The sequence below is a fragment of the Oncorhynchus nerka genome, linkage group LG23 (assembly GCF_034236695.1).
Source record: "Oncorhynchus nerka isolate Pitt River linkage group LG23, Oner_Uvic_2.0, whole genome shotgun sequence".
In the NCBI taxonomy this organism is placed as follows: domain Eukaryota; kingdom Metazoa; phylum Chordata; class Actinopteri; order Salmoniformes; family Salmonidae; genus Oncorhynchus; species Oncorhynchus nerka.
This window is the reverse complement of record NC_088418.1, coordinates 50,375,226-50,388,497: the sequence shown is the minus strand read 5'-3', so window position 1 is coordinate 50,388,497 and position 13,272 is coordinate 50,375,226. Positions and strand designations below refer to the sequence as shown.

Sequence of the window (13,272 nt, the reverse complement as noted above, 5' to 3'; positions counted from 1 at the left end):
TTCTTCTTCTGTGGAATTTATATCGCCGTTGGCAACCAACTTTAAAGTGCATTACCGCCACCAACTGGACTGGATTGTGGACCAGAGACATTGAAGATCTAAACCAATATAACAATAGGGGGGCAATATACAGGGGGTACTGGTACTGTGTCAATGTACAGGGGCACCGGTGTCGAGCTAATTGAGGTAATTATGTACATGCAGGTACAGTAGGGTTATTAAAGTGCCTATGCATTGATAATAACAGAGAGTAGCAGCAGCGTATGGGGGGGGGGGGGTGCAAATAGACTCTGGTACCGCTTGCCGTGCGGTAGTAGAGAGAACAGTCTATGATTAGGGTGGCTGGAGTCTTTGACCATTTTTAGGGCCTTCCTCTGACACCGCCTGGTGTAGAGGTCTTGGATGGCAGGAAGCTTGGCCCCGGTGATGTACTTGGCCGTACGCACTACCCTCTGTAGTGACTTGCGGTCGGAGGTCGAGCAGTTGCCATACCAGGCAGTGATGCAACCCGTCAGGATTCTCTCTATGGTGCAGCTGTAAAACCTTTTGAGGATCAGAGGACCCATGCCAAATCTTTTCCGTCTCCTGAGGGGGAATAGGTATTGCTGTGCCCTCTTCACGACTGCCTTGGTGTGCTTGGACCATGTTAGTTTGTTGGTGTGGATGCCAAGGAACTTGAAGCTCTCAACCTGCTCCACTATAGCCCCGTCGATGAGAATGAGGGTGTGCTCGGTCCTCCTTTTTCTGTAGTCCACAATCATCTCCTTAGTCTTGATCACGTTGAGGGAGAGGTTGTTGTCCTTGCACCACACGGCCTCCCTATAGGCTGTCTCATCGTTGTCGGTGATCAGGCCTACCACTGTTGTGTCATCAGCAAACTTAATGATGGTGTTGGAGTTGTGCCTGGCCATGCAGTCATGATTGAACAGGGAGTACAGGAGGGGACTGAGCACACACCCCTGAAGGGGGTGCTTGTAAGCAGGAATCCGGAGGATAGAGTTATGGTCAGATTTGCCAAATGGAGGGAGCGAGGGAGAGCTTTGTACATGTCTCTGTGTGTGGAGTAAAATGTTTTCCCTCTGGTTGCATATTTAACATGCTGATAGAAATTTGTTAAACTGATTTAAGTTTCCCTGTTACCGGCCACTAGGAGCGCCGACTCTGGATGAGCGTTTTCCTGTTTGCTTATGGCGGAACACAGCTCATTTAGTGCGGTTTTAGTGCCAACCTCGCTCTGTGGTGGAATATAAACAGCTATGGAAAATACAGATGAAAATCTCTAGGTACTGTAGATAGTGTGGTCTACAGCTTATCTTGAGATACTCTACCTCAGGTGAGCAAAACCTTGAGACTTCCTTAGATATCGTGCATCAGCTGTTGTTTACAAAAATGCATAGACCCCCGCCCTGTGTCTTACCAGAGGCTACTGTTCTGTCTTTGCCGATAGAGTGTATAATGTATAACCCGCCAGCTGTATGTTCTTAATGTCGTCGTTCAGCCACGACTCAGTGAAACATTTAGATATTACAGTTTTTAATGTTCTGTTGGTAGGATATACGTGCTTTCAGTTCATCCCATTTATTTTCCAGCGATTGAACGTTAGCTAGCAGCACCTTTTTTGTAAGATGTGTAACCTTGTGTCCTTGTCGATTTACCCAATATGTCATGGCTAGCTATTGTCTTCTTAACTTTAACGGCATCTCTCCCAACTCTACCTGCATCGCTGCCACCGGAGAGGTCCTGAGTGCTCCACAACATATTCTTAGGGCTTGGATAACATCTATCTTTTTAAAGGTGTCTGAGCTGCTGATCCGTATGCTATACTTACATAATCCATTGATGACCTTAACAGCGCTGTTGGGTTCTGAGAATATGAAACATACTTATTCATGTCACTGAGGGAGAGAGGATAATGTATAATGTTTACATTGTATCAGGGATCCAATTGAAAGATTGAATGCTTAGGTTTAGAGGGTCTACACCAGAAGTTAATGGTTATCTGTAGGAGGACGGTATATATTGTGTGCAATTAAGCTTGTAAGGTGCTGAGTGCAGGGAAGCGATCACACGTGGCAGGCATTGATAAGGAGAGAGAGAAAAGGATTAGTGATGAAGGGGGGGGTCGAGATCAGGTCTAGCAGCACTATATATATATATACAAATCATTTTCAACGGCATTCTATCTGTCCCCAACTCCATTCCTGACAAGCAACGCATCACATTCAATATTTTCTTTCCTTTGACAACTACTCTGTTAATATGCTCTGCCCATGTCATTTGAGTGCCAAACCAGACACCCAGGAACCTAAACCCTCCCACCCTCTCCAGATTCCTTCCATACAGCTTCAGGTATATTTCCTCCCAAACCTTCTTTTAAAAAAAACACAGTCTGTGTTTTCTCAACTGTAAACTTGAAGCCAAACCTGATGGACCACTGCTCTACTTCACTAATAGCTTCTTGAACTCTTCTGGCTGTATGGGAAATATTTCTCCCTCTCTTCCACAGCTTTCCATCATTTGCAAACAATGACCTCACAGTATCAGGTCTTACCTTAGAGAATACATTGTCAATAATAATGGAGAACAACAAAGGACTAATGGCACTTCCCTGGGGGGTACAAATATCCACCTCTTAGCCTCCTGACATAGAGCTCCCCACCCTCACTTGTATTGATCTGCCAAAAATAAAATAATTTATCCAGTTAAAAACCCTTACCCTAACCCCCATATTATTCAGCTTGATAAGTAGGTCTTCCTTCCACATCATATCATAAGCCTTCTCTACATCAAAGAAAACGGCTACTACCACCTCCTTATTTGCCTGTGCCTTCCATTTGACTAAGTCAAGGCACAGCACAGGATCCATCCTTACCTTGCCTTTCCTGAGCACACTTTGATCTGGTGACATTAGTCCTCTACTCTCTAGAAAGTATGTCAGCCTTTCCGTTATCATCCATTCCATAAGTTTACATACGCGAGATCTCCATGCTATCGGCCTATAGCTTGAAGAACTAGTCGGGTCTTTCCCAGGTTTACGTTTTGGCACCACTACAGCCTCTTTCCAACTTCCTGCCACACCTTCTTGTAAAGGCCCAGTACTTTCCCCATTGCAGTGTCACTGAGATGAGCCATCATGATTCAACACATCTCATCCTTCCCAGGAGATGTTACCCCAGCTTTAGCTAATGCTCTCTTCATCTCAGCCAATGTAAAAAGGGCCATTCAATGTATCCCCCCACCATCTCTCTCTGATCCAGAGACCCCCGGATGTTCTCCTCTGACCCTCTCTCTCCCACGCTGCCCCTCTTCTGTCAGATTCTTTGAGCTGTGCACCTTCACAAATGCCTGGGTTAGCATCTCTGCCTTCTCCATATCTCTCACTGCAACAATCTCCCCACTCTTCAGCACAGGGAGATACCAATCTCTTCTGTCCTCAATCCTCCCCCATACCTCTCCCACAGGAGTGGTCCTGCCTATGTTTCCACAGAACCGGCGCCAATACTCCCTCTTAGCCGTCCTAATGATCCTCCTTACTACTGCTTGTGCTTGTTTATACTGAATCAGGTGCTGGTAATTATGGGACCTTTTCAACATTCTGAAAACGCTGTTCCTACTCTTCACTCCACCAGGGGACTGCGTTACTCTTTCTCCCCCTGTACCCATAGGAATCACCTGCCTTGCAGCCCCTACTATTGCGCCTCTTATTCCATCATTGAGTGTTTCTATATCTGAATTAAGATCAACCTGAGACAGCTCTTATTTACTCAACTCCTGAAACTGACCCCACTCTGCTTTACCAAATATCCATCTCCTCAATCCATTTCCTACTGATTCTACCTCCCTCATTCCTACAGTACACATGATAGGATAGTGATCACTATCCTCTGTAGATTCCTCCAAAACCTCCCAACTACATCTGCCTGCCATTCAACTTGAGATCAAAGTAAGAACCAGAGCAGATTCATTTCCAGTTATTGGGTCAATCCTGGTTCCCTGGCCATCATTACGACTCACAAGCCCTTTCTCATCCAGTAGTTCCTCCAACACTTGTCAGTTTACATCAGTCCGTAACCCTCCCCATAGTGTACCATGAGCATTAAAATCCCCACACCACATTACCCGGCTCCTATCTTGACCATCTACATTCCCAAGGTCCAGCATAGGGGACCTTGAAATCCCATAGGGGATTTTAGAAACACATAAATGTCCCCTTGTCCTAAGGAGATTGACACGGTTATCAAAACGTCCTGCCAGGGTAAGCCTACATGAAACACAGCCCTTATTTTAAGTGTTTCTAAAATTCCCTATGGGAAAACATAATGGTGGGAAAACAATTGGAACCATTTCCTTGTTTGACCACTAGGTTTTATGGGTATTATGACTCATACTGTGGTACTCTATAGAGCTGCCAGCTTGCAGTCCTAAAACCTGGAAATAAAGTGATCTCTAGTGAAAAATGAATGGGGAATGAACAGGGTTTTGGAAAACACGCAGAAAAAGGTCTGAAGTTAACACAGGCTTAGGCTTCTGTGAGCACACCGGCACCTATCTCCATTTTGAAGTAGTCAATGTACTTCTTTGTTGAGTTGGTAAACAACCTGAAAGGGCAGTGTGTTGTTTGAACAGGTATAAAGCCTTGGTTGGCAATTTGCTGCCACCTGCAGTTATGGAATGTTTTCAAAATATAATTCATTGACTGATTCCCTGATGACCTGGTTGGAATTATGTGATTCTTCCTTAACCCATAGCAAGTCCCACTCAGTTGACTACTTCTAAATGGGGAAAGTCCTCTACAGCACTGCCAATTCTAGGACAGGCTTTTGGGCACTAGAGTCCTCTATACAACTCTATGAACGAAAAACAAATCAATAATGAATTGTGTGTCAGGTCTTTAGTTACTGTAGCCTACAAACATTGTCTTCATTCAAATAAATAATGCAGGTAAATGATATATCCCATGGGTTTTTCCCAGGTCAACTCAAGGCTGACATTTTAAGCTGTGCAGTTCCTGTTTGAATGATACCTCAGCATTATCTTAGTGGCATTGGCAGTTTTACCAAGCATGCCATTGACTTTTATAGGATGCCTAATATTGACATATAGTGATAAAAGGTATCTTGCGTAAGATTCTAGGCCAGATAAACAGAGCAGGATGCTGAACGTTATGAAAGTTGCACCCCCCCCTCAATTTGTCAGGGATGGAAACAAGGTGTCGAACGCGTTCTACAGGGATGCTGGCCCATGTTGACTCCAATGCTTCCCACAGTTGTGTCAAGTTGGCTGGATGTGCTTTGGGTGGTGGACCATTCTTGAAAGACATAAGAAACGGATGCACGTGAAAGTCAGCAGCGTTGCAATTCTTGACACAAACCGGTGCGCCTGGCACCTACCATACACTGTTCAAAGGTACTTAAATCTTTGGTCTTGCCCGTTCACCCTCTGAATGGCACCCGTACACAAGCCAATCCTTCTTTAACCCGTCTCCTCCCCTTCATCTACACTGATTGGTGGATGTAACAAGAGACATCCGTAAGGGATCACATCTTTCACCTGGTCAGTCGGTCCTGGAACAAGCAAGTGTTCCTAATGTTTTGTACAGTCAGTGTACATTCCTACCCCCTTAAAAATAAAATAAAATCACACGCGCAATATATTTCAATCAGTGTAAACTAAAGAAAAGCAATCTATGACAAATCTTATGAAGACCAAAATACAGTGTACAGAGTCAGCTTGACTTGTGCGTCACATCCCTCTCAACATCTAATTGTGATCGCATTACACACTGTGTGCCTTCGCTTTACTAAAGTCTCAAGATGAACACCGGATCAAAAAAAGTCATTGTTTATTCCATTATAATGTGAAACAAAGTCAGATGTCATTAGTTATATTTGTGATCCAGGAATGATAAGCTGATAATCGGGAGAAGACTGCTGGTGTGCTGATGTCACAGCTCGGGCTGCCCCATGTGACCACCCCAAAGAGGAAGAAGACCCCATTTATTTTCTGGCAGAGGAGTGGAGCACCAGAGTCCCCCTATAGATAGGGAAGAAAGACTTGATATTTGAAAACATGATAAATTACACTAGAGTTAAAACAATGTGAAAGTTTGCGTGCACTAGTCCAGTCGGGTATTCCACATCACATTTATGAAGACCACTCATTCACATCAGTACGTTCAAAACATAACCCATGTCTTCATGAGTACACCATCGAGTTAACCTTCCCACTGTACATACCATGCAGGAGACAGAGCCGGCTGGGTCTGTACACAGCTGAGTGTCCGTAATGAGATCCTCTCCCCAGCTCTCGCTACAAGTGGTCCTGTTGACCAGACCCAGCCTGGCCTGGTGCAGGATGGCGCTGCCAACCTTCGCTAGGGGGAGACAGAGCACATGAGATGATACATTTATAATAGAGAAGCATGCTGCCTATTTATGAGCAAGACCGATGAAACACTGGATCTAGGAGGCAGAGTCCCTGCAGTTCCTTGTGGTAAACCGGCCACCAACCGCACTCGAGAACTTATAGTCGTGAATGTAGAGTCATGTTGCTGTACATACGTGCCGAGTTGCTGGACCCCCAGCCTGTTGTCACACAGGACCAGCTGTCATCCAGCTTCACATCCTCATGTGGGAGGCACACCGGAGACACGGTGTCATCTAGGGACATATCAGAGAAGACCACCAGAATAAGCATCCTAGATATGTCACATGCTTTAATTGGCCTGCAAGCCATGTTTACGGTCCTGTAAACCAGTCAAGCAAAAACAATCAAGTCAGTGAGCTAAAGTAACCCATTCTGGATGAGTATTTTTGTTTACCAAATCGAGCTGGAACACTGAGTTTGATGAGTGTGAGGTCAGAGGTCGGAGGGAAGGTTCCGTCATGGGGGTGGTTGAACACCTCGTCCACCGGGATGGTCTGGGCAGCCATGAACCTCAGGTCGTGACCTCCCAGCACCACCGTGTCAACTGTAGGTCTGAAAGAGGAGAATAGACAGGCACTGTGTGTGTGAAATAGGACTGGTGAACAAGAACTACAGTAGCTGACCTACCCTCACTGACATTCCAAGGGCTGTTTGAGAGCACAATACTGAGTGTGAGGAAAGAACGTGAAGGTGGGTGTACGAGTCCACCGAATGAGTGAAGCATCACGACAGAGATAGAAAGTGATATTCAAAGAAAATTAACATTGGTGTAGAGGTTATATTACAGACAGTGCGTGTCCCCTGTGTCGGTACTTAGTGACTGACTCACTTGCTGCGGCAGTGCTGCGGTGCCAGGACCCAGTGGTGGTGGATCAGTGTCCCACTGCAGTAATGTCTCCCTTTGGACTGCAGACTGACCTGCCAGGGCCAGGAGTTGGGGCACGCCTCTGTCACACTCCCCACCCGCACCTCACCCTCCAAGGTCGCATACAACCACGCCGGGCGGGAGTCCAGCCGGCAGGTCAATATCTTACTCTGACCACAACTCTCTGGGAGACAGGAAGAGGGTACAAGAGGGTTAGGGGTCAAACTGAATATGATCTTCAGTTTTGATAACACACCGTTTTGATTAACAAAATACAATTTGATGTGCTGGCAGTAAGATGAAAATGAAATCAGATATTCATTTATCCTGTAAAAGTTTATTTCCAGTAGTTAAATAATTTGTGACATAACCTACCTTCAGTCACAGTAATACCACCAGACATAGATGTTTCACCTGTTAAAAATAAAAGATTATTAAAAGAAAAAAATTCCTGAGTGCTTAAAAACAAAGTATTTCTCTAGCGTTGGGCTCCAAGGGTGTCCTTACCTTGAATGAATTCATTTATCCAGTCTAGGTAGACCTGTACTTTAGTATAGACGCCAGGCCTCCGGGCTCTACCACAGCCCACTCCCCAGCTGACCACTCCAGCCAACTCATACTTGGACCCTGTGTAGCAGGACAGAGGCCCACCCGAGTCACCCTGCAGGAACAAACACAGCATAAGACGAAGAAAACAGAACAGACTTTTTTTATATGAAAATAGAATACAACGGAAGGTATAAAATACATGAAGGCATTGTCAGAGTTCAAGGTCACTACCTGACAGGCGTCTACACCTCCTTCAGGGTCTCCAGCACAGAACATGGTGGGCTGAACAACACCAAGGTAGAACTTGTTACAGTCCTCTGGGGATAAGCAGGTCACATTGACCTCCTGGAGTCTGTTGGCATGAGGCCCATCTGAGAGTAGAAAAAGACACGAAGAGGGGAAAACAAGTAACAGGACCCTCCTCACTGTGAATGATCAATTATGTTGTCAGTTATGACCCCAGAAAGGAACACCTGACCTTTCTAATAAAAGAGATGAAGGCAACTTAACTTCAAAAAGAAAATTAGGAAATCTACTGACTCTCTCTGGTGGTACCCCAGCCGGTCACTGTGCATTGCTTTTTGGGTTCGATTGGCCTCATCCATATCTCTATGGGTCTCACACACTGGTTGAACATCAGCGGGGTCTTCAGCTTCACCAGGGCAATGTCATGCATCTTTGTCATGCGGTTGTAATCCTTGTGGGTGACTATTTTAGAGACCCCAACCAACTGAAAACAAAAATAAAATGTGTGCTTTAACAGTTAAAAAGTTAAACGCAGAAGAGGAACACAGAAGAAAAATATGTTTAGATGACTTGAATGTCGTCCGTCCCACCTGTTGACATTCTTCATCAGGATTCTCAAGGTCGTGTTTACCCGCCATCACAGTCCAGAAATCCACTTTGTTATACCTGTAAAACACCATCCATTATTACTTTTGATTTCTCTAGCTACACATCCATTTCTTGATTGATTGTTACTTGAACTTCCAGAACTACTCACTGCTTGAAGCAGTGTGTGGCAGTCAGAACCCACTGAGGGGCGATGATGGACCCACCACAGGCTGGCATGGTGGTAAAGCGTAGGGATACCTGCCATGGCCAGGAGTGGGCCCAGGCCTCCACACCACCAATGATCCTCACCTCCATCTCCTGCTCTGGCATGAAGGACCGAACCCCTGCCAGATCTGCAACAAAGCTCCCAGAGGTTACAGGTTTCTCACTGCATCAGGAAATGTGTGGGGGGCCTTAGTTTTAAGTAGCTTAGTATAGCAGTGCATGTCTTAGTCTTGCCTGTAGGGCTGATGCTACCAGTGTTTGTGTATATCATTGTGAGCATTATAGATTCTGACCCTATGCTTGTGTCGTGCCTGAGACATATCTCGTGCCGGCTCCGGTCTTAATCTAAACAGGAAGCGTGTCCGACCTGAGCGCAGCTGAAAGCAAGGGTCGGAATCTATTCTGGCTAGATGACATACTACTTCACTGTCTGATCAGCTTCTAGAGGTCAAAGTTAAAAACATTGTACTGAGCAACATTTTTTGGACGTAGAGCAGCTTTAATAGCAGGTAGATTGTAGCTTCCATCAATGGAATTGTCTGCATCATTTCAAAATGTGTGTGTTTTCTTTTAAAAATATATTTTCCCTCAACCCTACCACCCCTCCCCTAATTGGAGTAAACTAATGGACAACACTTAGGCGTCTACATACATTTTACACTAGTTTTATTTGTGGGACTAAACACAAGAACTATCAACTCAGCAAAAAAAAAGAAACTTCCTCACTGTAAACTGCATTTATTTTCAGCAAGCTTAACGTGTGTAAATATTTGTATGAACATAAGATTGAAAAATTGAACAAGTTCCACAGATATGTGGGGGGGTGGCCACCAGATGCATTAAGTACTGCGGTGCATCCCCTCATGGACTACACCAGATTTTCCAGTTCTTGCTGAGAGATGTTAGCCCACTCTTTCACCAAGGCACCTGCAAGTTCCCAGACATTTCTGGTGGGAAATGACCCTAGCCCGCAACCTCTGATCCAACAGGTCCCAGACGTGCTCAATGGGATTGAGATCTGGGCTCGTCGCTGGCCATGGCAGAACAATGACATTCCTGTCTTGTAGGAAATCATGCACAGAACGAGCAGTACGGCTGGTGGCATTGTCATGCTGGAGGGTCATGTCAGGATGAGCCTGCAGGAAGGGTACAACATGAGGGAGTAGGATGTCTCCTCTATAACGCATAGCGTTGAGATTGCCTGCAATGACAAGCTCAGTCCGTTGACGCTGCGACACACCGCCCCAGGCCATGACGGACCCTCAACCTCCAAAAATCGATCCCACTCCAGAGTACAGGCCTCGGTGTAACGCTCATTCCCACGACGATAAAAGCAAATCCGACCATCGACCCTGGTGAGACAAAACTGCGACTCGTCAGTGAAGAGCACTTTTTTCCCAATCCTGTCTGGTCCAGCGACAGTGGGTTTGTGCCCATAGATGACGTTACCAGTGATGTCTGGTGAGGACCTGCCTTACAACAGGTCTACAAGCCCTCAATCCAGCCTCTCAGCCTATTGCGGATAGTCTGAGCACTGATGGAGGGATTGTGCGTTCCTGGTGTAACTCGGGCAGTTGTTGCCATCCTGTACCTGTCCTGCAGGTGTGATGTTCGGATGTACCGATCCTGTGCAGCTGTTACACGTGGTCTGCCACTGCGAGGACGATCAGCTGTCCGTGCTGCCTCCCTGTAGCTGTCTTAGGCATCACACAGTACGGACATTGCAATTTATTGCCCTGGCCACATCTGCAGTCATCATGCCTCCTTGCAGCATGCCTAAGGCATATTCATGCAAATGAGCAGGGACCCTGGGCATCTTTCTTTTGGTGTTTTCAGAGTCAGTAGAAAGGCCTTTAGTGTCCTAATTTCATACAACTGACCTTAATTGCCTACTGTCTAAGCTGTTAGTGTCTTACCGATCTTTCCACAGGGGCATGTTCATGGTTCATTGAACAAGCATGGGAAACAGTGTTTAAACCCTTTACAATGAAGATCTGTGAAGTTAATTGGATTTTTATGAATTATGAAAGACAGGGTCCTGTTTTGTTTTTTGCTGAGTTTATATAAATTCCAGTCATACTTTATCAAAAACCTCTTTCAAGTCAGCTATTAATATCAGCCCTGGTGTCCCAGATTTTTCATAGTGTTCTATTGTTTCCAGGACTTGTCTTAGATCATCAATGTATCGCCCATGTTGGAAAGACAAAAAAAAAAAAAAAAAAAGTGTCTGATTAGGATGAATAATATTCAACAATTACATGTGCTATGCATTTTGCATCACAACACTTTAGTGTAAGGGGCCTCCAATGTTTTAATGGTCTGGAGCTTTATATGTAACACTTGGGTCCTCGGAGTATATCAAAAATAGGTTTAGTACCTCGACTGGTTTAATAAGTTCCTCCTCTGTAAAGCCATACCTCTAACTTCAGTTAGTGAAGATGGAGACAAACGAAAACATATGCTTAAAGTACTTTGCTTCTTCCATCAAAATATTGTTTGGGGAATCGTGGGTGACTCATGTAATAAGTTTCAGTAGACTATTTTTGGTAGCACTTCTATGCTGAGAAATCACAAATTTGGTGCATATTCCCCCAGATTGCTTAATTTTGTAGAATATATTACACTTGATCTCTTGAATGTTCACCATTTATTTTCTCTAACTTATTCTGTGCCTCTTTGTTACAGTTTACTGCCATCTGTACTGTTAGCCCTATTTCCTTGGTTAATATCAACTCTATGTTACAGTTTACTGCCATCTGTACTGTTAGCCCTATTTCCTTGGTTAATATCAACTCTATGTTACAGTTTACTGCCATCTGTACTGTTAGCCCTATTTCCTTGGTTAATATCAACTCTTTTGGATCTAAATTTAATTTGTTTTAAAGATTGGTATTGAATTGCTTGGCCTCTAGACACATTTAAAGGGCTCCCATACAATGAGATCTGCTGTACATTATATTGGAAAAAGTCTTAATTTGTTTTTAACCAGGACATAATAAGTTATCATCCAGTAGGCTTTGATTACAGTTCCAATATCCTCGCCCACGTGGAAATTCTGTAAGAGTAATATATATGCCAATTATTTGATGGTCTGGCCGCATTCTATGGTTTGGTGCCAGCGAGAATGACATGTGGTCAAGAAGACTAGCTTGATTGAGCCTCCCAAGTATATCTCACTAGCTCGGAATATGTATGCCTCCTGCACTAGTTTCAATATATCAATGAAATGCATGATTTCCTTAAGTGTATGAGGGTGACAGTTTGTCGTGCGATTTACTTTATGGTCCATTGAAGTATTTAAAAACGTATTATAATCTCCCACCATAATAGTAAAGTATTGTATTGCTTGATCAATTATTATACATTTTCAAATGAGCGTGGATCATCATTTGGACCATATAGATTAATGGGTCAATCCATTTAAGGTCCAAAAAAATAAATAATCAAATCTACCTGGCGGAACTGTTTGGACAATTTGAATATCCACCCACCGTAGCTTTTTCCCACACAACTTCATCAGAAATGGTTGAACAGTTCCCTGTTAACAATGTTTTTGCCAGGTAAATATTGATCGTCTTTTTATACTATCTGCTAAGCCATTACAATAACTGGCTATACGTATTTCACCATAATACAAATTTCAGTTCTATTTATCATAGGTTAGTAAACTTACCATTAAAAATGTACCATAATTGAGTGTCCATATAGTTGTACCATGATATTGGCATTGCTGCTAAGTAAACCTCCAATTGTTCTCCACTAATTCCCCCCGATCCTTTATAAAGAGCAGTACCAACGCCCTCACCGCGATTATTTTACATTCACTGTTAAACGTTTTCCATACCATCAAATTGAAAACCACTGGCGAGTGTTGCATTTTCCTCTTCTGTTCCGTTCAATGCACTGGTTTCAGGGTTACGTACGATCTCATTCTGGTTATGTAGATCTGAAAGATAAGTAAAAAAAAATATATATATATATATATATATACACACAAATCACAGAAGGTTCACCATTCGCTCAATCAAGTCACTGGCAACAAAACTAGAATGAAAATCAATGTATTGGCCTTACCGTGCTGGAATCCAAGCATCAACAGAGACAGATATACAACTAGAAAAACACACATTTTCATCCAAAGTGCATTAAAAAGTTGATTGGGTTAAGACTGATGGCCCAATCGGAATAAAAATGGCACAGGGGTAAATGCTACAAAGACACTTGACAACGTGCCTTTCTACTTTCAAGCACTCATCAGCTCTCCTACTCTGCACCTGCTACCGTCCCCTAATTAGATTCATTGACATGTAATGTACCCGCTGGGCCAGATGAGGGCAGTATACACCCATTTCATATGACTTTATCCCATTCCC

The 13,272-nt window shown here is 44.0% G+C and overlaps 1 protein-coding gene across 1 annotated transcript; it reads right to left on the bottom strand.

Annotated features, from left to right (window-relative positions):
* Window positions 1-5,825: 5,825 nt before the first annotated feature.
* LOC115118016 (transmembrane protease serine 9-like) lies at window positions 5,826-13,194 on the bottom strand. The gene is made up of 13 exons (XM_065008421.1): window positions 12,974-13,194; window positions 12,744-12,845; window positions 8,844-9,027; window positions 8,677-8,752; window positions 8,381-8,570; window positions 8,072-8,211; window positions 7,799-7,952; window positions 7,667-7,705; window positions 7,256-7,475; window positions 6,821-6,978; window positions 6,561-6,659; window positions 6,237-6,373; window positions 5,826-6,033 (listed from the first exon to the last, which is right to left on the bottom strand). The coding sequence occupies exons 1-13, from the start codon at window positions 13,032-13,034 to the stop codon at window positions 5,869-5,871; spliced, it is 1,725 nt and encodes a 574-aa protein (XP_064864493.1). The 5' UTR covers window positions 13,035-13,194; the 3' UTR covers window positions 5,826-5,868.
* Between the last annotated feature and the right edge of the window lie 78 nt (window positions 13,195-13,272).